Genomic DNA, 21425 nt, shown 5'->3' on the forward strand with positions numbered 1-21425 from the left:
CAGGACCCATGCCATCCCCCCAAAGGGTCAGTGATGTCCTTATTCTTGTGTGCATGCTAGGCCCTTTCCGGAGGATGGAGAGTGGGGACTGCAAAGAAGCAATGTGTTTACTCACCTTCAGCTGGGAATAGAGATGCAGTCTCACGAGCTTATCGTGAGCCCTTTCACCTGTAGGTCGCTGGTTTGAATCTGTCCTCTGCCAGCTATCGCCAGAAATTGTTGGCGGTTGTTGGCGGCCTACAGGAAAGGAGTGTGGCTGGTGTCTCTCCAGTTCCCACACTGAACTGGTGTCCATTCCACAAAGACCACCTTCCCAATGGGCACGACTTAGCTGTGGGCCCGCCTCACTCCAATTGCTCATCAGAGTCAAGGCCCTGATTTCAAAAACACAGGCGCGACATGAAGGTGAATCAGGCACCTTGTGGCAGTCCCAGCAGAGAGGCCATGGCCATAAAGACAAACCTATACCCCTGGAGTTAGCGGATGTTCCCTCTGACCATGCAGGCTAGAGATCAGCCGAGACCACATTGCGCTCAGCTGGAGCAGAGACCTTGGCTAAGGCTGACCTGAGAAGAGACGGTCCAGGCTTTAATAAGGTGAGCGGTACAAAGGGCTTGGTGTCTTTCTACACGGTTCTTTTACTGGGCTGCCAGCTCCTTTCAGCACAGCGACTATGGAATGGTCCAGGAGGTCGTTTCCAGGCTGCCTGGCCACTGACCAGCCATGCTGTGGCACTGCCCTCCTTTGGGCGGGCACAGGATCACATGGCAAGGATGAGAGCAGCGTGGCAGCTGCGTGGCAAGCCGGCGAATGGCAGTACCGTGGCACGTAACGCTGGGCAGCTAATACAGCGGCTTAGCGTGTGCGAGTGTGTCTCCCCCTAGTGGCTGGCCACCGCGTTTATCACAGGTTGCTACTTAACCAGCTCATGGAGTTACACCTTTAGCCGAAGCAACTCTGGTTTCTCTATGTATGTGGCCACGACTAGCTATAAAAAAAGAGAGCAAGGTCAGATATTACTGGGCTGAAATAAACCGATGCACCCTCTGCACCCACCAGGTGTAACGAGTAAGGAATCTCTCTCAGCAACGGCTTCGCTTGGTCGACTTTTGTGACTGGCGCCTGGCGACTCCCCGCGGGCCCCAGTCATCTGCCTTCTGCTTTCCAAGGGGTGCAATGTGGGGAACTCGAGAAGAATAAAAAAAGACATTTATTTCTCGAATAAAATGTTTGAGGACGCATAGGCTGGGGCTGATTCGCTGGCTTGCTAAAGCTAAAGAGTAGACTACGTCTGTCTCCGGCCAGCCTAAGTGCAATCGCTCCTCGTCGTATATATCTTGGAGTCTCTGCGAGCCGTGGCACTGGTCTCACAGTCCAGTCCTGCTAGCCCGCGGCAAGATGATGCATCTCAGCTGCTATTAAAATACCCATGTATATTACAGGGCTGGAGAAAGGAGAAGGGGTGGCTAGGGATAATGGCTCTGCAGCCTTAACTTTGGTCTAGAAGCGAGAGCAAGAGACAGACAAGGCAAGGAGGGGAAAGGCTACAGGAATTGCTAATATTACCCAGGAGAGTGGGGCACACGGGAGAGGAGTCACAGCAGATCAGAAGACAACAGACTCGGCAGTGAGCCCGGAGGCAAAAGGCAGACGCTCAGTCACCCTGGAGCAGGTGGCTGGGCTAAGGATATACGGGTGGTTGCTGCAGCATTTCTCAGTGTGTCCCTCTCTCTCAGCACAGCCCCCTCCCGGTGGGATAATCTGGCTTCTCGCTGGCGGCTTGTCCTTGAGGTCACTAGGTGAGGCACTTCAATCCAGCGTCCTCGGCGTGGCCGCAGTTGCTCTTCCCCCAGCTGGAGAAGCTGCACTGAAACAGACTGTCCTCTGTGCCTTTGCAGGCAACGTCGTCCATCCAGATCCGACCGATACCTGAGGAAACATTGGGACAGCAACATTAGCTGCAATGCCAGGCTGCCTCCAGTAACAGCCTGGTCTTATTCCGGGATAATGCTTAAACCTCCAAACCCAGCAGCTTGCCTGCAGCAGCATCACAAAGCACTGGCCTGCAAAGATCGTGTCACCCACCACTGATAGGCAGCCACCTCTGAGAGATCACCGCAGAGGGGAGAATTGGCAGGTTTGCTTCTTTCTGATGTACTAAGAGAGCCTGGATTGCCTTTTCAAAAGCTTTTTCCTGCTTCCTCTTTAAATTAAGAAGAACAGGAATGTCCAGAATGTGTTTGTTGGAGGGCTAGCTGACAGCCACAGGGATGGTCTAGATAATACTTAGCCCTGCGTTGAGTGCAGGGGACTGGACTAGATGACCTCTCGAGGTCCCTTCCAGTCCTATGATTCTATGTGCAATTGGAACTAGCTAGGCCTTTAGTTAAAAGGGTAGGGCTGGTGTGTCTTTAACAAAGAGAGCTTTTCTCCGTAGTGTTTGAGCTACATATGTGTTAAACAAAATCAAGCAAAAAGCAAAGAGTTGTTAATGGTCTGACTAAAAATCACTTCCCCTCTGAATTAATCAGCTTTCACTTCCACACTAGCCTCCCAGATCTCTAGTTATCCACAGAGTCTGTCAGGGTTTGAATTTCTAATGTAAAGAACAGGTAGGGAGACCCCCTTTAATGCTGTTAAACAAGATGGTCAGGGATATAACCCCATGCTCTGGATGTCCCTAAGCCTCTGACTGCCAGGACTGGGACTGGACAACAGGAGATGGATCACTCAATAAATTGCTCTGTTCTGTTCATTCCCTCTGAAGTACCTGGAACTGGCCACTGTTGGAAGACAGGACACTGGGCTAGATGGACCTTTGATCTGACCCAGTCTGGCTCTTCTTATGTTCTTATTTTATTTGAAGGGTAAAAATGAAACCTTTCTGCCCTTCATCATCCATCCTAAAGAAGCAAAAAAAAAAAACAAACAAAAAACAAAAAAAGACCATGTTTTCCTCCTTTCCATTTCATAGGTTCACAGGAACATAGGCTTTGCCAGATTGGATCAGACCGGGGTCCGTCTAGTTCAATGTCCTGTCTCTGACAGTGATGGCACCAGAAGCTTCTGAAAAAAGAGCAAGAAATCCTGCAGAAGGCAAATGTGGAATAACCTTTCCCCTGTGAAGATCTCATCCTGATCCCTAATAGAGATTGGCATAAACTCTGAAGCATGAGGTTTTATATCCCTTCCAAAATTTTGCTAGCATTAACTAGGATAGCTCGGAATAGTCTTGTAACCTATTAAATGTCCAATTTCTGTTTGTGTCTTGCTCAACATTCAACTCTGGGCCTCAACAACATATCCAGTGGCAGTGAGTTCCACAGTCCAATTACGAGCTGTGTGAAACTCTAAGATGCAAACCATACTAGAACTGTGCTTAAACTCAAATTTCTCTAACTCTGAGAGTAAACCTACTGATGAGGCCAAGACACAAAGCTCTGCTATAAGGGACTCAGATCCAGGGTTTTTATGTTGACCAGTTCTGAGCAGATGACCTGACTATGATCTGATTCCCCACAGAATTCAGAGGTGTTCAGATCTGGCATTGTGCCTATGGCCCATCTCTCATTAAAACCAGAAGGATGAATTCCTCAGAGCCCCAGCATCTTTGGGAACAGAGAGAGTCCCAGAGAGGCTAGACTCTCCCTTGTCAGGGTTAAACACTCCTGCCTTGGTTGGTAACGAGATTATAAGAATGGCCATACTAGGTCAGACCAAAGGTCCATCTAGTCCAGTATCTTGTCTTCCAATTGTGGCCCAATGCCAGTTGCCCCAGAGGGAACGAACAGAACAGGGAATCATCAAGTGATCCATCCTCTGTTGCCGATTCCGAGCTTCTGGAAAACAGAGACTAGGGACACCATCCCTGCCCATCCCGGCTAATAGCCATTGATGGCCCTATGCTCCATGAACGTATCTAGTTCTTTTTGGAACCCTGTTATAGTTTTGGCCTTCACAACATCCTCTGGCAAATAGTTCCTTGGGTTGACTGTGCATTGTGTGAAGAAATACTTCCTTCTGTTTGTTTTAAACCTGCTGCCTGCTAATTTCATTTGGTGGCCCCTAGTTCTTGTGTTATGAGAAGTAGTAAACAATACTTCCTTATTCACTTTCTCCACACCAGTCACGATTTTATAGACCTCCATCATATCACCCCTTAGTCGTCTCTTTTCCAATCTGAAAAGTCCCAGTCTTATTAATCTCTCCTCAGACGGAAGCTGTACCATACCCCTAATCATTTTTGTTGCCCTTTTCTGAACCTTTTCCAATTCCAATATCTCTTTTTTTGAGATGGGGAGACCACATCTGCACGCAGTATTCAAGATGTGGGTGTAACATGGATTTATACAGAGGCAATACAATGTTTTCTGTTGTCTTATCTATCACTTTTTTAATGATGCCCAACATTCTGTTGGCTTTTTTGACTGCCGCTGCACATTGAGTGGATGTTTTCAGAGAACTGTCCACAGTGAGTCCAAGATCTCTTTCTTGAGTGGAATGGAACGGTGGGATGCGGGGTCCCATGCCCAAATGTTCCTTTGAGCTTGTATGTGTCAGGGCCTCTTGGCCCCCCATCCCTGGGAACAGGGCTGGACGGCATCAGAGGCAGCCTGGCGATGAGCCACATACCGTGCCGCGGGATCTGATTACAGAGCAGAGAGATCAAAACCACACTGGCGCCCAGCCTGGTTAAGCGCACGAGAGCGAGTGTCACCTGCGCTCATTTGCTTCTCTGTGACAGGCCTCCGACGCCCACATCCCGACGAACGCTGGGGACGTTCAGACATGGGCCTCGACTTTGCTGCTGGGACCCATCTCGTCAAATTACGAGACTAATAGGTGCCAGCAGGTGCAGTGGGCATAGCCTCGGGAGCGTGAAATAAGTGACCGGCAAATAGGTAGGGGAATAAATAGACCATTCTTCCCTGCGCACATGTACCGTGCTGGCTTGGCACATGTGTGCCTGTCTCTGTCTGGTGGCTGGACCCAGTGACTACACCAGCCTGACCCAGCTAGAGGCATTAGCTTTGGTCTCTTGGCACCGAAGAATAGACATTTCCTGGCACAAAGCCCCCCGGAGACGACCACACGTGCTGGCAAGAAGGAAAAGCCCCCGCGGCCCTTGCTGGCTGCCTAGTGTGGAGCGCCAGACACCGAGCTCAGGCCAAGCTCTTCGTCCGGCGCGGGGCAGGAGATTCTGTTCACGGTGTAGTCACCCAGCAGGAGCCCTCTCAGAGAGGAGACCACTGGGCTTTAGTTAGGGCGTTTGAAAAAACTTAAGTGTCGTCTCTCTCTCGGCCCAGCCTTCAGCTCGGAGGAACCGGCTCGCACGGGGCTCTAACCTGCCTGGCAAGGCCTCCGTGTTTGTCATTCTGTTTGCGATGCCCCTTGGCCCCCACAGGAGAGACTGAGAAGGAGCCATCTCGCCCTGAGCCCCAGCTTCTCCGAGAGCTGGAGGGGCGGGAGTCCCACGCGCAGATGGCACAGCCTCGAGAGCTGGCACGTCCGACCAGCACGTGAGCCTGGGCCACGGGGGCGCTGGCTGCAGGGGAGGGGTGGTGAGGCCATGGCCACGGAGACGGTGGACGGTCTGGTCTTCTAGGGAATGTCTTCACAGCAAGTGGGAGCGAGCCTCCAAACCTGGCGCTACAGACCCAGGCCCGTGCTACTGTGCTAAGAACGGCTGCAGAGACTGTGCGTTGAAGTTGCCATTTGGGTGGGAGCTCAGGCTGTGAGATCTAGGAAGGGGGTGGTCTTCAGAGCCCATGACACATCCCGAACCACGACGTCTGGAGTCCCCAGCAGTCTAAAAAGGCTCTTCCTTGGCAGACAGTGCCGGGGACCTGGGGTTGGGACTGTCTCCCGTCCACCCCGGAGGGGAATCCATCGAACCGAATTGATTTGATAATGTCAAAACATTTCGCTGCTGTCAGGAAAAACCGGTTCATTTGGGCGTGGTCATTTTGTCTTATTTTTTTTACTTTTATATGAGAGTATCATATGAACTTCAGCGGCTATGGTGTGTGTTACGTTGAATATGATCGTATACCGTTTCAGAGTTCTCACAATGCAACGGTTTGATGTTTCTGAAACTGACAGTCCACGCTGTGAAGAATTCGGACATTTCGATTTTTCGTCCCAACTCAAAAGAAAAACAAATTTCAAAACGTCCGGCTTTCCTGGGGGGCTGAAAGTCCATTGCCCGTCCAGCTCTGCTAAAGAGTCAGACCCAGATCCGCCCCGATGGCACAGAGAGGCACAAAGCCCGGTCTGGCACATTGCTTCCTGGTGGATACCTCCCCAGGGGACCAGCTCCATCTGCCAGGGATCCATGCTGTCTTTCCGCCTTGTGATTGGCTCTTGCTGCCTTTGTTCTTCTTGTAGATTTACCTCCCCCTGTTAAAGTGTGTTTCTACTCAGAAAAGCGACTGTAAAAAAAAGAAAAAGAAAAAGCGACCCTCTTCTTACTCAGCAGATCTGCTCCTCAGGAGCATTCAGGGTCACACCTGCTGACTCAAGCTGAGCAGACTTTACCAGGTAGTCATCCCATTGATTGCAAGGGGCAGTAAGGGCCCAATCCAAAGCCCATTGATAGGTTCCCAGACTTTGGATCAGGCCCTAAGGGACTACTCTAAGTGAGTAAGGGTAGCAGAGTCAGAGAATCATAGACTATCAGGGTTGGAAGGGACCTCAGGAGGTCACCTAGTCCAACCCCCTGCTCAAAGCAGGACCAATCCCCAGCTAAATCAGGCCCTCAGTGCTAAGCTTGTACTCTGTTTTATTCCCATTGGCCCTGCAGAAGAGTGAGCCGCATTCTTTCCTGGCTCACGCGTCATCAAGCGACTTGTTAACTGAGTCCTAACGGCGGACTCTTTCCAGCTGGACAGACCCCAGCTTGACTCAAAGATCCCGGGGCCGCATTCGCAGGGCTGGTGGTGGACAGGTCTGTACTTGGAAATGGAGCAGGTTTGATCCGGGGAACATGGAGACGCGAGAAAGATGGGCCCCTTTGATGCCATATCCATATCATCACTTTACAGAGAAGAAACACACATCAAGGAAGGTCAGTTCAGACACCTTAGCAGAGGGACGCTGCCTCTTTAAGTGGCAAGTATGGTCTCTGACAACGCAGGCTGTTCAAGCCAAACACGCTAAGACATGAAATGTTTGGACGGCCTCAGTGGGGTTTTTCCTAGAATTAGGGGCCATGATGCGACTGTTCTTTTATTAAAACGGATCAGGGAAAACTTCCGCCAATTTCTTTGCCATTGTTTTATTCTCCCCGCCAAGAGGGAAGGGCAGCTGATAAAACCCCTTCTAAGAAAGGAAATGGACGGCATTAATGGGAGAGATGAGTTAGTTTTGGCCACAAAGTCACCTCTGGGCTAAAACAACAGATGGCTAGCGAGCGAGCTGTCCTTCCGCTCTGCATGGGTTTCAGGGCTTTACGATCGTGTCAAGAGGAAAAATTCCCTACGTGCCACAATAAATCACCGTGAGTTTTGCCAGATGTTCGGGATTAGCTCCCCGCAGCTCGATTTGATAAATGACGATGGGCTGGGGTGCTTTGCTAGGGGGAAGCTGCAGGTGTGAGAGGGATGGGGGCGAAAAGGATGGCAAAAGCAAGATGAATTGAGGTCCAATGGCCTGCATGCGTGCTTGGGGGGGTAGGAGCTCCTGGGCTCTCATCCTGTGACTTGTTCTGTCGCCTTGCCCAGGTCCCAGCTGTTTTGATTTCAATGGGAGTTAGATGCCAATACCTTTCTTATCTGTAAAATGGGGATACTACTATTTACCTCCTCCCCAGGGTGTTACAGGGGTTGGCAAAATCCTGCCATCTTCTACTGCCTTAGTGCATGGGATACTTTCTGTGTTCTCCCTACATTTGCCACACCCTCACAAATAAAGAGACATGGGTCTGAGGCTGGAGAGAGTTACTGATGGAAGGAATCCAGAGGCACTTTTCAGTTTCCTAAGTGGATAATTGTTTAGTGCTCCTTATTTTGGGCCTTTGGCACAGACTGTGCCTGCTTTTAGGCCTGGGCCGGTTGGGAGCAATGAGCGGGGGCCGGAGATACCCTTCGTGGGTCAAACCCTCAACTTCCAAAGTGGGTGGAAAGACTTCCACTGACTTCAGCAAGCCTTGGATCCAGCCCGTGGACCAGACCTCAGGCTGTGGAAAACAAACCCAGAACTCACAGTATTATTACAGCAGTAGCACCTACAGGCTCCAGCTAAGACCAAAGCCCCTTGTGCTAGCCCCTTGTGCTGCAACCCTCCCCCCAACTCCCCCCCCCAAACGAGGGACAGTCCTTGCCCTAAATGGTTTACAATCTAAACAGGCGTGGTAGAAAGTGACTCGCCCAAGGTCACAGAACAGGTCAGTGACAGAGGCAGGAAAGGAGGCTGTGTTTTGGGAGGTCCAGCCCAGTGCTCTACCCATTGGGTGACGCTGCCTCTCTGTGTGTTTTCCCTTCTGTTTCACTTCATTTGTTCCAATGGCGGCTGAAAGCGCCACAGACCAAGCACTCCCTGCAATCTAATTTCCCACTTCGGCTGGGGGGCTTAACAGCTAACCGGCTCTCGGATCTCACTCTGGCCTAAACACTGACACAGGAGACAGCCGCGTGGCTGGCTCCCTCCAAACCAGGGCTTTGCGTTTGCCAGCGGGCGAGCCCCAGCTGGTTACTGTTCCTGGTGGAAACCATTTCACGGCCTTTGTCTGTGCCAGGCCAGATGCACGCTCGACTGGTCAAGAGATGGGGTGCCAGCCAAGAAGCAACACGATCTGGAGCTGCACGCCTGTGTTCGTGTGTGTGTGTGTGTGTATGTGTGTGTGTACTGGAGTTACGGGGCTGTGCATAAGGGGCAACTGTGTCTATACAGGGTTGTGTTTATCGGAACTGATGCTTTGTATAGTGTGTGTGTATAGGCAGGTTGTGGAATCCCCGTGACCAGGCGGCTTTTAAGCAGAGGCATGACAAACACCTGCGGGGGGTGGTCTGGGTTCACTTGGTCCTGCCTCTGTCCTTTCCATTTCTGTGGTATTAGGAGCAGAATCTGTGCATGTGTGTGGCAGGGGTTGTGTGTAGATGGGGTTGTGTTGGTGGGTATGGGGGTAACTATGTGTATGGGCTGTGTGTATATTGGGGGTGTTTTTGTCGGGGTGCAGAAGGTGTCATGTTTGGAGTGGATGCGGGAGTACGGGGCTTGTATGCCTAGCAGCATGAACATCAGCACTGCGTGTGGGAGAGGAAGAGTAGCCTACTGGTTAGGGCACCAGCTGGGGACCTAGGTTCAATCCCTGGTGTGACCATTTAGCCACTCCCTGCCTCAGTTTCCCCATCCATCCAATGTGGATAATAGCACTGCCCTGCCTCACAGGGGTAGGCAGAGCTGATCGGCTGAAGGGCCCCTGCCCTGAGCTGTGGGAGAGTTGGATAAAATGGGATGTGGCTCAAAACCACCCCAGGCCTGAGTTTTGTGATTCACTGGCAAAGCGTTGCAAAATTAAACTGCCCTCTGGTTTTGCCCATCTCTGGAGCAATGGTTTACGGATCCAGAAATGAGTATTTCAGTATTTCCTTCTGACTATATTCTGCTTTTGCTCCAGATAAATGGGCAGGGTTTGTGGCTGGGTCTCTGCATATGGTAAAGGCTCTGAGAACATCCACATCCTATGAGCAGTAGGCTCTATGTGGTTAGGCCTGACCACTCTATGGCAGAAGGTGTTGATTTTCAGAGGTGTCTATGGGAGTTTGGTAGCCCACGTGCACTGACAGATATTCAATTGGTGGCAGGCGCGTCCACCTCCTCTGGGATCCACTGAAAATCCCAGTGGAACTGTCCCTCCTGCAAAGGGTCCTAAGGAACCGCAGCATCACAACGGAGGACTTGCTCCACAGAGACCATCTGAATGTCAACACATCAGTCCCGTAGGGGGCTGATCTCCAATCAAGAGCTCCCACAAGAAACCTGGTCAATTACACAATAGTCCAGCCCAGGCAGGCCACTGAAAGCTGGTGCCAGGCTAGCTAATATTTCCTCTCCAAAACCTATTGATTTATTAGGTGTGAAAACCCACTAAACAGGAGGGTACATGTGGCTCATTCCTGCTAACGATCTACATTGTTTTATAGAGCTGGGCTGGAGGTTTCTAGGACAAAGGTTGGGAAGAAAGAAGGGGAAGCAGCAGCCAGTGTCGGCTTTGACCCAGCCTCCCCCGGCCTTTCAGCGCTGGGAATGTCTCAGACACTCAATCCCAGAGCACTTTTCCCAGGGCAGAGTTTTTCGACAGGCAGGGTTAGGGGGTATGCGTGGGAGAAAAGCAAGCGCCGGGGAAAGGGCTGGGCTGGAGAAGAGCCAGGGATCTGTTTTCACAGAATCCTTCAGGCAAACGTCAAAATATTTGCAGACACCCAAGGCCTGGGGTAAGGAAGGAGCGGGAGCCAACCCAAAATGACAACAGTTCAAACCACCAGAGCATCCCCTGTCCCTCTGGCACGGGACCCGCCGATGCTCGGCAGGGTTTATTTGGAGACAGGTTTGGTTTATTTTCTCCATGGATTTCCTCCTGTGACTGGAACCTCTTGGATGGCACATGGCCTCCCAGCTTGGGGATAGCAAAGCAAAGTAGCCTCAGGACTGAATGGCTCAGGAGATGGGGGCAGGGGGAGCCTTCAGGCTGCCACTGGGAATCTGGAGTGACTGAAAATTGGGCCCTTTCGTGGCCTCTGCGCGGTGAGCTAAGGACAGTCCTGGACAGCTCATAGCTATCGCTGTCACTGGCAGCCTCGGTAGAGAAGCCAAGAGCTGCATGGACCGTGGAGTTGAAACTCCCCTTAATGGTGGTGGCTGCCGGTCAGGGTGAGGCATGCTGGCAGGGCCTGGTAGCCATGTCCAGTGCTGCCCCTGGCCTCTAGCTGACGGGAGGAGGCCCCCACGCTGGGCGGCTGACAGTTTGCCATCTTACCTTGCCCGAACTTGGCCATCCTGTACACCTCCTCGGCGCCTCGGAAACCCAGCATCCTGCAGGCCACGTCCCCGTCCTTTTTGTCCCAGCTGTCGTCGCACACCGTCCCCCAGTGCCGGTCGTGGAACACCTCCACCCGCCCCTCGTGAGGGACGGAGCCGTTCACCAGCCGGATCAGCTCCTCCTCGACGGCGGCTGTCGGGAAGAGAGACATGCAGAGCAGATGGTGAGCGTCTCCTTTGGGGCCATCCCTCCCTACAGAGAGTGCCAGGAGCTCCTCCAAGCACCCCTCTCAACCTCCCCCTGTTCTTACCCGCCCCAGACCAGAGCACCCCGGTCCTTCCAGCCCCCTGCAGCTTACAGCACCCGTAGTACCAAGTACACTGTCTGGCACAGCCTCCGCTGGGGGACCATAGCCTGCTCCTATCAAGTTGATCCTTCTCCCACTCAACTCAATGGCCTTGACCTCCGCGGTGCATCCGTCTGGCTCTATGTAATCAATCAAGAGTGGAATGCCGGTTCCACTGAAGTCAAAGGCAGAACTTCCAACCACTTTAATGGGGTCTTTTCCCTTCTCTGTTCCCCCCTCTCCCTGCCTCCACTCCCTCTCTCTGACTCCTTTCCTCTCCCACTCCCATTGGATATGACCTTCCTTCTCTTTCGGGAGGGGAGAAGTCTGGGGCAACTGCAGCTTATTTGGCCGGGGAAAGACTGAGGAACACACACAGCGGAGAAATCAGGCCAAAGAGGAGACAGCCTTAAGCAAAGCCTCCTGCAGCGCTAAGATAAGTTGAAATAAACACTCCCCGAATCCCGTTATCTGGGATTAGATATGAATTGGATCTGGATGACAGAAGAGAGGCTCTGGACGGCTGGATTCGCTCTGTGACTGTCTCATCCGCATTCGATTCTGAGGTTGCGATTAGTGGGTCCCGGAAAGAAGAAAAGGGAGGTTTTTTTGCTTTTAAATCGCAGCTGGTTAGTTTTTTTCATTTGAAACCTTCTTTTTTTCAGCGTAAAGACAGCTTTGTCAAAATGGACATTTCTACTGGAAATTCCGACAGCTCGGGGGGGGGGGGGGGGGGGGGGGGGAGAGGGGGTTTGCTGAAAAAGGGATTTTTTTAAAAAAAAGTCATTTTTCCCGCCAAAACCATTTTCAGATTCCAAGTTTTCAGTAAAGATGTGCCCAACTGGCCTACTTCTTTTAGTGTGCTGGTCGCAAGAAACCCCTGATAAATATGCAAAAACGTTCAAATTCCCAAAACTCCTTTTTTTTTCAGTTTCCCAGTTTCCAGTGAAAAACCGGGGGAAAAATATAGAAGAAATGAGATGAGAGCAGTGGGGAGTATTTAGCTGTCGTCAATTTTTTTCAAAGGAAACCAGTTCCAAGCCCGCCCTAATGTGCACGGCTACACAACTCTCACTCACCCACTGTCTCCCTCATGTGGCCGGGCCCCACAACGGGTATTGAACCTGCCAATGGCTTTGCACTAACACAGCTGGCTCCTTTAGCTCTGGTATTACAGACTCATGATTTTCGATCCAGAGATCCTCGGTGGAATCCCTAGTGCGTCCCAAGTGCCGGTGACCCATGCCAAGGGCGTTGTGTTAAATGGCCACATTTCCATGAATGTAGACGTCATAGGCCAGAGGAGGAGGGGCTGGAGATGCTCAAATAAATTGGTTCGTCTCTAAGGTGCCACAAGTCCTCCTGTTCTTTTTGCGAATACAGACTAACACGGCTGCTGCTCTGAAACCTGTCATAGGCCAGTGAGACTCAAACCTCAGTGGTTCAGGAGACGAATTAGCGATCAGCATTCCCCAAAAGAGCCGCAGTCGTATTAATTCATTGTTTCAGTTACTCTAGTGCGATATAGTCGTGTAGCGGGACAGGGAAATATTTAGGTTTTGCAGATATAGTATTCTCACAGCAAAATGACTAAGTATTATTATTTTATCAACTACAATTGGTCACTATCATAGTAAAAACATCCCGATTGGTTAATAACGTAGGCTGGTTAATAATTCAGTCACACCGTGTTTTAATATCTTGTGCTGCAAAGAGCCACAGGAGACACATTAAAGAGCCTCTTGCAGCTCCCGAGCTTCAGTCAGAGTATCACTGAGGTAGGCAGTGAAGGGGCTCCCAGCACCAAACAGGTGGCCCCCACCGTAAGCGACCATTTGAAAGTAGCCCCAAAGGTTCCAACCCCAATTTGTTTGACGCCTCGTTAAGATCCACCTGGACTAAGTCTCCACCTTTTTGCGGGTCCCTTGGGGTGTGGCTTAAGACATGTTTCCCTGTAAAGCACCATTGTGAGGAGGCAGAAGAGGGGAACCGGTCCAGGGATTGCTGCCTTCGCATTACGTCCAGGTCAGGTGGTGAATCTGAGAGCAGGCAGGAGAGATGCATAAGATTCGGCAGTACTGGGTTGGCTGGGGCTTGTGCCAAAGCTGGTGGTGGTTTTGTGCTCCTGGGTTTGTACCCTTTCCCATGTCACTTTGAGTTGACCCCACAAGAACCAAGAGAACGCATTTGACAGAGCGAGGGATGACCCATACCTGACAACAGTGGGGAGGGCGCAGGGGGAGGGCAGATGCTTCAGCAGATGTTACGGAGCATGCTCAGTACAAGCCAAGCAGCAAATCTGGGTGGAGGCGGGGCACGTGACCCCCGCGTATCCCCCCACATGTCACCTCTGGACAGAGCCATGTTCCACCTGGTTTTGCACTAAAACCATGATCTCCCCTTGGTTTTGATATGAGACCATTGACTGACTCCAGGGTCCACTGGAAACTGGGCTCAAATTCACTCAAATTAAGAATCTCTGAGAACCTTTTGCTAGACCTGGGCTGAGTTTCAGGTATGTAACGATGCCTGGAAACAGGGAAGTTTCAATATGGCTTTTGATTCCATTGCAAGCATCCCACCTTGCTGGAGATGTAGAAGGACACAGTCTCCAATTTCTGACAGGCTCAGAGGGGTTGGGATCTGACCGGAAGCACCAGAAGCTCTCTAGAAGTGGAGGGGCCACGGACATCTGAACCATGGACCTGCGCTCGCTCAGCCCCTTCCTCCGAGGCGCTGCCCCCGCTTGCCCCTCTCTGCCCCTTTCTCCCATCGCTCACCCTTAAGGCAGGTAAAAAGTGATAGGGCCATGGCCCCTGACCCCCCCTCCACCCCGTTCCAGCACCCTTGGATCTGACCATTTAGAAATGCTCAAATTATGCTAGCTGCTCTCTCTCAATATAAAGGGTACATAATAATGTTGTTGTGTGGCACAGATATTCCACTGGTCTGAGTGCGGGATGGCAACATTAACTGGACAGTTGGTCTGAATTCAACAAGATGAAATTCAGTTTAGATCAGCGCCTAAGTACTTCACCTAGGAAGGAAAAAATAACCAAATGCACAATCACAAAATGGGGAATAACTGGCTAGGTGGTAAAACTCCTGAAGAGGATCAGGGAATATAGTGGATCAGAAATTGAATATAAGTCAGTGTGATGCAGCTGAAAAAAACGAGGCTAATATACTGGGGTGTATGAACAGAAATGGTGTATGTAAGACACGGGAGGTAATTATCCCACTCTACTCAGCACTGGGGAGGCCTCAGCTGGAGCACTGTGTCCAGTTCTGGGTGCCAGACTTTGGGAAAGAAGTGGACAAATTGGAGAGAGGCCAGAGGAGAGCAACAAAAATGAGCAAAGGTTTAGAAAACCTGACCTGTGAGGAGAGGTTAAAAAAACTCTGGGCTTGTTTAGTCTTGAGAAAAGGCGAGTCAGGGGAACTGAGAACCGTCTGCACATATGTGAAGGGCTGTTGTAAAGAAGATGGGGATCAGTTGTTCTCCATGGCCACGGAAGGTAGGGCAAGAAGGAATGGGCTTAATCTGCAGCCAGGGAGATTTAGATATTAGGGAAAATGCTCTAACTCTGAGGGGAGTTAAGTTCTGGACTAGGCTTCCAAGAGAGGTTGTGGAAACCCCGTCATGGGAGGTTTTTAAGAACAGGCAGGACAAACACCTGTCAGGGATGGTCTAGGTTTACTTGGGCCTGCCTCAGCACAGGGAGCTGGCCTCGATGACCTCTCGAGGTCCCTTTCAGCCCGACATTTCTCTGATTGCTCATGAGTGGAGAAGCCACAAGTGAATTACGCAAATCATCCCAAAGGTGTGCTGCTGAATGGTCTTTTGCAATTGGGTATGGGATTCTTCATCACTTCCTGCCCTAAATTGCTGTGCATAGCTAAACAGCTGCTGCGTTCCACCCCAGAGGTGGTGGCATTTCGGTACTGGGTGAAGTGACTCTTTTGTATCCAACACTTTGTTGTTATTGTGGTCACAGCTTAAAGCTTCCAGGTAATCAGCTCAATCCAGTCCAAATTTGGTATCACATTCAACACTGATGTACCCTGCCAGCCAACAAATCCAAATTCCCAACTCCCTGATCCAAATGGGCCGACCCCTCTAAACTAGCAGCAGCTGGACTGTGCCAGAGAAACCCAACAGACCTTCCCAAGGGACAGACTGGAAACAAGATTTCGCAAGATTTCACATTGCAAACGAGCTCCACACAGACACCGGAGAGACAAGGGTATCTTCTCTAATTTATGCTCTGCTCGCTTCCCCATAGCATATCTTTAAATTACGGCTGTCAAGTGATTAAAAAAATTAATCGCGATTAATCGCACGGTTAAACAATAATAGAATACCATTTATTTAAACATTTTTGGATTTTTTTTACATTTTCAACTATATTGATTTCAGTTACAAGACAGAATACAAAGTGTACAGTGCTCACTTTATCTTTATTTTTTATTATAAATATTTGCACAGTAAAAAATAAAAAAAATAGTATTTTTCAATTTACTTAATACAAGTACTGCAGTGCAATCTCTTTATCATGAAAGTTGAACTTAAAATGTAGAATTATGTACAAAAAAACTATATTCAAAAATAAAACAATATAAAACTTTAGAGCTTAAAAGTCCAATCAGTGCTACTTCTTGTTCAGCCAATCGCTCAGACAAACAAGTTTGTTTACATTTTCAGAAGATGCTGCTGCCTGCTTCTTGTTTACAATGTCACCTGAAAGTGAGAACAGGCGTTCGCATGGCACTGTTGTAGCTGGCGTCAGAAGATATTTACACGCCAGATGCACTATAGATTCATATGCCCCTCGGTGCTTCAACCACCATTCCAGAGGACGTGCGTCCATGCTGATGCCGGGTTCTGCTCGAGAATGATCCAAAGCAGTGCAGACCGACATGTTCATTTTCATTATCTGAGTCAGATGCCACCAGCAGAAGGTTGATTTTCTTTTTTGGTGGTTTGGGTTCTGTAGTTTCTTCATCAGAGTGTTGCTCTTTTAAAACTTCTGAAAGCATGTTCCAGACCTCGTCCCTCTAAGATTTTGGAAGGCACTTCAGATTCTTAAATTTTGGGTCGAGGGCTTTAGCTATCTTTAGAAATTTCACATTGGTATCTTCTTTGCATTTTGTCAAATTTGCAGTCAAAGTGTTCTTAAAACGAACAACGTGTGCTGGGTCATCATCCAAGACTGCTATAACATGAAATATATGGCAGAATGCGGGTAAAACAGAGCAGGAGACATACAATTCTCCCCTAAGGAGTTCAGTCACAAATTTAATTAATGCATTATTTTTTTAACAAGCGTCATCAGCACGGAAGCATGTCCTCTGGAACGATGGCTGAAGCATGAAGAGGCATATTAATCTTTAGCATATCTGGCACGTAAATATCTTGTAACACCAGCCTCAACAGTGCCATGCGAACGCCTGTGAGAACTTTACACTTTGCATTCTGGGTTGTGACTGAAATCAATATACTTGAAAATGTAGAAAAACACCCCAAAATATTGAATACATTTCAATTAGTATTCTATTGTTTAACAGTGCAATTAATTTTTTTGAGTTAATCATGTGAGTTAACTGTGATTAATCGACAGCCCTACTTTAAATCCCTTTACTGAAGACAGTCACAAAGCGACCAGGAAAGGTTTCTGGCTAGGTTTGGCGCGTACTCAGAGAAATGGATTTATGGAAGAGTATGTTTTCACTAGAGAATCCAAGAACCAGGGAGGGAAATGTTGAATGTTTTATAAGAGCTCTGCATACATTGACTGAAAACTGATTTTGGGAATGCAAAACATGAAAATATCAGAGACAGGCTGGCTATTGGGTTGGCAGATAGAAATTTTTCACAGCAGCTATAAGTGAAGAGAGATTTAATCCTAGCCAGAGCTATACAGACAGCAAAGCAGTCAGAATCAATTAGTCAAACAACAGCCAGGAGCAACTTGAAAAACTTGGAACTAGATTAGAAGCTAGAAACAGACACTTGAGTGTGAAAAGTCCTTATTGTAAAACTCCTGAGGCAAGGAGAGAGAACTCCCAGGCTGAGAGGGACAAATTCCAGCTTATATGCCGAAGGAATGGAAAAAGTCATATTCCAATCAATGATGCATGTCCAGCCAGAGGCGCATGGTGTGATACATGCACGAAATATGGACATTCTGCAGCTGTTTGCTGCACCAGAGCAGTCAGGGAGTTGATCCTTTTACAGACACTCAAGACTAGAGCCATTGTTTCTGGGATCTATCACCTGTGATACATAGAAGATCCTGCCTGGAGAGTGAAACCGAATAGTCATGGCAAGACTACTGACTTTAAAATTGATTCAGGAGCTGACATCACAGTTACCTGAGAACAGGCTTATAATCACCTTCAACCCCTCCCAGAGGTGGAGTCACCTGACACAGCTCTGACTAGCCCTGCAGGGATTCTGAACTGCAAGGGCCAGGTCATCACAGAAACAACTTACAAAGACAAAAGCTTTGCATTCAGGGTTAAAGGACCCTATGATCAAAGAACACAGATCAACAGCCTGCTCAGCCACAACATGGCAGCCAGGATGGGCCTAGTGAGAAAGGCAGAAGAACTCAATGGAGTATTTGATGATCTTGGACTTTTGAGAGGAGATGGAGTACAAACCAACTTCAGAGACAATGCTGCACTGTACAGCGTACAAACACCCTTACCAGAGAGACCTTGAAAAAGAGGAGTTGCAGATTTATGTGAATTCAGAGGACATCATTACCTGGTTGTAGTGGACTATTTTTCCAGGTATACAGAAATAATGTACTTGAACGATGTAACGTATCACAGTGTTACTGGGAAACTGAAGTGCACTTCTGCTCACTTCAGTATTCCAGGACAATTAGTGATGGACAATGGACCAGAAGTCACTGCAGCAGAATTTAAGTCATTCTGAATGAAATATGATTTTGATTACTAGCAGCCCACATTACCCACAAGCAAACAGAGAGACTGAGCTGTACAGACAGCCAAGAAAATCCTACAGCGGGAAGATCCATTCCCGTTCTTCTGAGTCACAGATCCACACCACTAGTGGCTACTGGATATAGTCCAGCACAATTCCTGATGGGAAGACAACTCAAAATTATTGTTCCAACTTTTGGAAAAGATTCTCTCTCCAAGTGGGCAGACATGAAAAGAGTTGCCAAATCGGATAAAAAGGCTACAAGAACTAACGCACACTTTTACTACCTATGTCACTCAAAGAACTGCCAGGTCTAGAACTTGGTGACCGTGTTCATGCCAAACTGGGTGGAGAAAAAGGACGGACAATTCCAGCTGTCATACAGAGAAAGAATTCAGCACCCGATCGTGTGTAACTGAGACCAACAATGGAGAGTTCAGTAGAAACCCTCAACATCTATAGTTTGTTCCACAGAAAGAACAATCAACAGAGCAAACTCTACTGATAGCAGATGCAGAACAAGAAGACGACTCAAAAATTCCAAATCGACCACGGCCAGTTGTTGTAACTAACGGAGAGCCAGATGACCATGTTGTTACAGGTTCGGGTTAGGCAATTAGCAAAACAGTACAATGCAGAGACACATAACAGACCGACCGTTACTGGACTTCAAAGACAGCGTGATAGTGTAAATACCTTATTTCAGCTAACCTCAGCCATACCTGGCAGAGCATTAAAGGACCTTACGATGGACACATCTGGTGTGTATAAGCAAGCTCTGCGACCAGTCATTGCCTGTCAAGCTTGGTGAGGTCTGTGCTTCCTGTGGAATACAGTGGGCTCGAGACATCTTGAAACCATTCACATGTCTGCTCTGAGGACCCCCGGCGAGCCCGGGGCTCTGGGGAGTGCTGACTGCTTATGGCCTTGTGTCCTATTGAGAAGAAACTCGTGGCCAGAAAAGAGGATCTTTTCCCCGGAGCCGTTGCATCACATCTGTGACCGTTACTAGGAAGCAACTGAGAACCAAATACCTAAGCAGGCTCGTGCTTTCAACCATCGGCACATTTTCACTACCGTGTAACCATTTTACTCCGGAGATGCCGCGGCTGTGTCTACATTAACGGCACGCCCGGAGGTATTTGGTATGTCCAGCAGCTGGATTCAGCCATAGACCCTACAGGCCCCAAAACTCCGGGAGTCACATGATTTCATTGAAAAAGAAAGTTGAATGGAAAGCCAGTTTCTAACCGTCGCGGTTGCAAATGTGGCTTGTGCGTCACCAACACAGGGACGCCCACCTGAGGCTACGTCTACACTCGAAGCTCGGCGGGGGATTCCCCTGCTCGCGTGCCTCTGCTGAGCTAGCGTGAGTATAAATACCAGTGTAGCCGCGGGAGCCTGGGCAGCGGCGGCAGGCCTTAGCCACGTCAATTACGTACCCACCGGTTGCCGGCGGGTTTGTGTGCGGCATGGCTCAGCTGTGCCTCCCCTTCTGGTACCCCTGCTAGCGTGGCTGCAGTGCCGTTTATACGTGCGCTAGCTCGATGGGAGCTAGCCTGAGTACGCGAGCCGGGGAATCACTCCCCTCCCTCGTAGGGCAGACATAGCTTCAGTCTGCAGAGATCCCGAAGCGATGGCTCTGAGAGGAGGGGAACTGCCTCATGCGTCTCAGTGGGGTACTGGCTCCTAAAAGCCAGCGTTCCAGGGCCCCTGCACCAACACCGGTCTGGCAGAAGAAGAGGGCTGCCTGCCTGACTCAACCCTCGACCAGAAACACTCCAGCTGCTGGGAGGAGCTGGTGACATCCCTGCTTCTCTAGGGGCCTAGGGCGGGAGGAGGAAAGAAGCTTTGCTGTTCCCAAAGAGGCCCCTGCACTGTGGCCCGCCCAGGACTCCAGCGTGCCATGATCTGGCCTGAACTAGGGTATGTATTTCCCAGCGGAGCAGACCCGCTCCAGGGCACTTAGTGCCCATCCCATCCCCGCTGAGCTCAGCTTTGCAAACTGAGTTTTGCTTTGAATCCGCAAAGGCCCCATAAATGCACATCTCTGGGCAAACCGTGATGGTCAGCAGGGGAGGGGAGCACCAACCACGGCCGCTTCTCCCACCGGCCAGACAGAGGGGGAGCCTGGGGGCTCCAGACAAGGAGATCCAGGCTGTTCAGATGCGCCAACAGATGCCCTCCCACTTCGAGCCCGGCCACAGCTATGCCCCTTTCCTGCCCCCTGACGGTGCCCCTGACAGGACCTTCCCTGCAGCGCCGAGGAGAGATCTCGTACCACTCAGTGAGACGCCAGCCAGCTCCTTTCTCCCGTGTGGGGGGTTTATTACGGCTCCGTGCCATGTGCAGGGGATGGGGCTTGGCTGGGGATAAGCCTCCTCGAAGCTTGCTCTGTGCTAAGGGCAGAGTGATCACCGTGCCCTCCCCAGGGCAGGCCAGGGCTGAAGCGGGACAGGCTCCTGGGATGGGGACATTTCCATTAAGCCTTAGGGCGAGGGCACGTAACAGAGCTACAATGAGACAGACGGGAGCATCTGAGAACCCTCTTCCGCTCTGTCTGTGGGCGAGATCCAGGACATCATTCATAGGGTTAAGAAAACCAAACCCAAGACACCAACGCCAGCAAGCCCGTTCTGACAAGCTGCCCTGCAACAACAAACCCGCGTGCCCAGCCCAGCCCAAATGAGCAACCCGACAATAACAAACTGGCCTAGGCTCACGAGAGCCTCAGCTCACGAGGGATGGAACACACCATCCAGTGTCTCACCTGCAAGGCCATCTGACACCAGGGTCAGCAGTGTGCGTGGAGCTGTACAAACACCTAGCAAAGCTGGGCGCCGGCACTGAAGAGCTTACGATCTAAAAAGCTCAGAGTCTAAACCCAGACGTGTAGACACCCCATCTCTGCCTCCTTGCTGCAAAGCATCATTATGTCATCAGTGCACCACCACAGGGGCAGGGTAAGGGCAGGAAAAGTCAAGTGGCTAAGGACATCCTTCCTGCAGTAGGTAGCTGGCCTTGGAGCTCTGGACTAGGACATAGGAGCTGTAGGTTCAATTCCTACCTTGGCCGGTCACTTTGTTTCTCTGGACCTTCATTCCCCATCTGTAAAATGAAGCTCAAAATCCTTCCTTTATCTTTCT

The 21425-nt window shown here is 50.0% G+C and overlaps 1 protein-coding gene across 2 annotated transcripts in view; it reads right to left on the reverse strand.

The window, feature by feature from the left end:
• Nucleotides 1-1192: 1192 nt before the first annotated feature.
• The window catches only part of SCARA5 (scavenger receptor class A member 5), a 129527-nt gene continuing 109294 nt past the window's right edge, over nt 1193-21425 (reverse strand). For both annotated transcript variants that reach the window (XM_037893765.2, XM_043542030.1), the window contains exons 8-9: nt 10976-11170; nt 1193-1929 (exon numbers count right to left, since the gene is read on the reverse strand). In XM_037893765.2, coding sequence (XP_037749693.1) covers nt 1796-1929; nt 10976-11170 — 329 coding nt within the window. In that variant the 3' untranslated portion in view covers nt 1193-1795. The remainder of the gene's footprint in view (nt 1930-10975; nt 11171-21425) is intronic.

The sequence above is a fragment of the Chelonia mydas genome, chromosome 3 (genome assembly GCF_015237465.2).
Source record: "Chelonia mydas isolate rCheMyd1 chromosome 3, rCheMyd1.pri.v2, whole genome shotgun sequence".
Taxonomy (NCBI): domain Eukaryota; kingdom Metazoa; phylum Chordata; order Testudines; family Cheloniidae; genus Chelonia; species Chelonia mydas.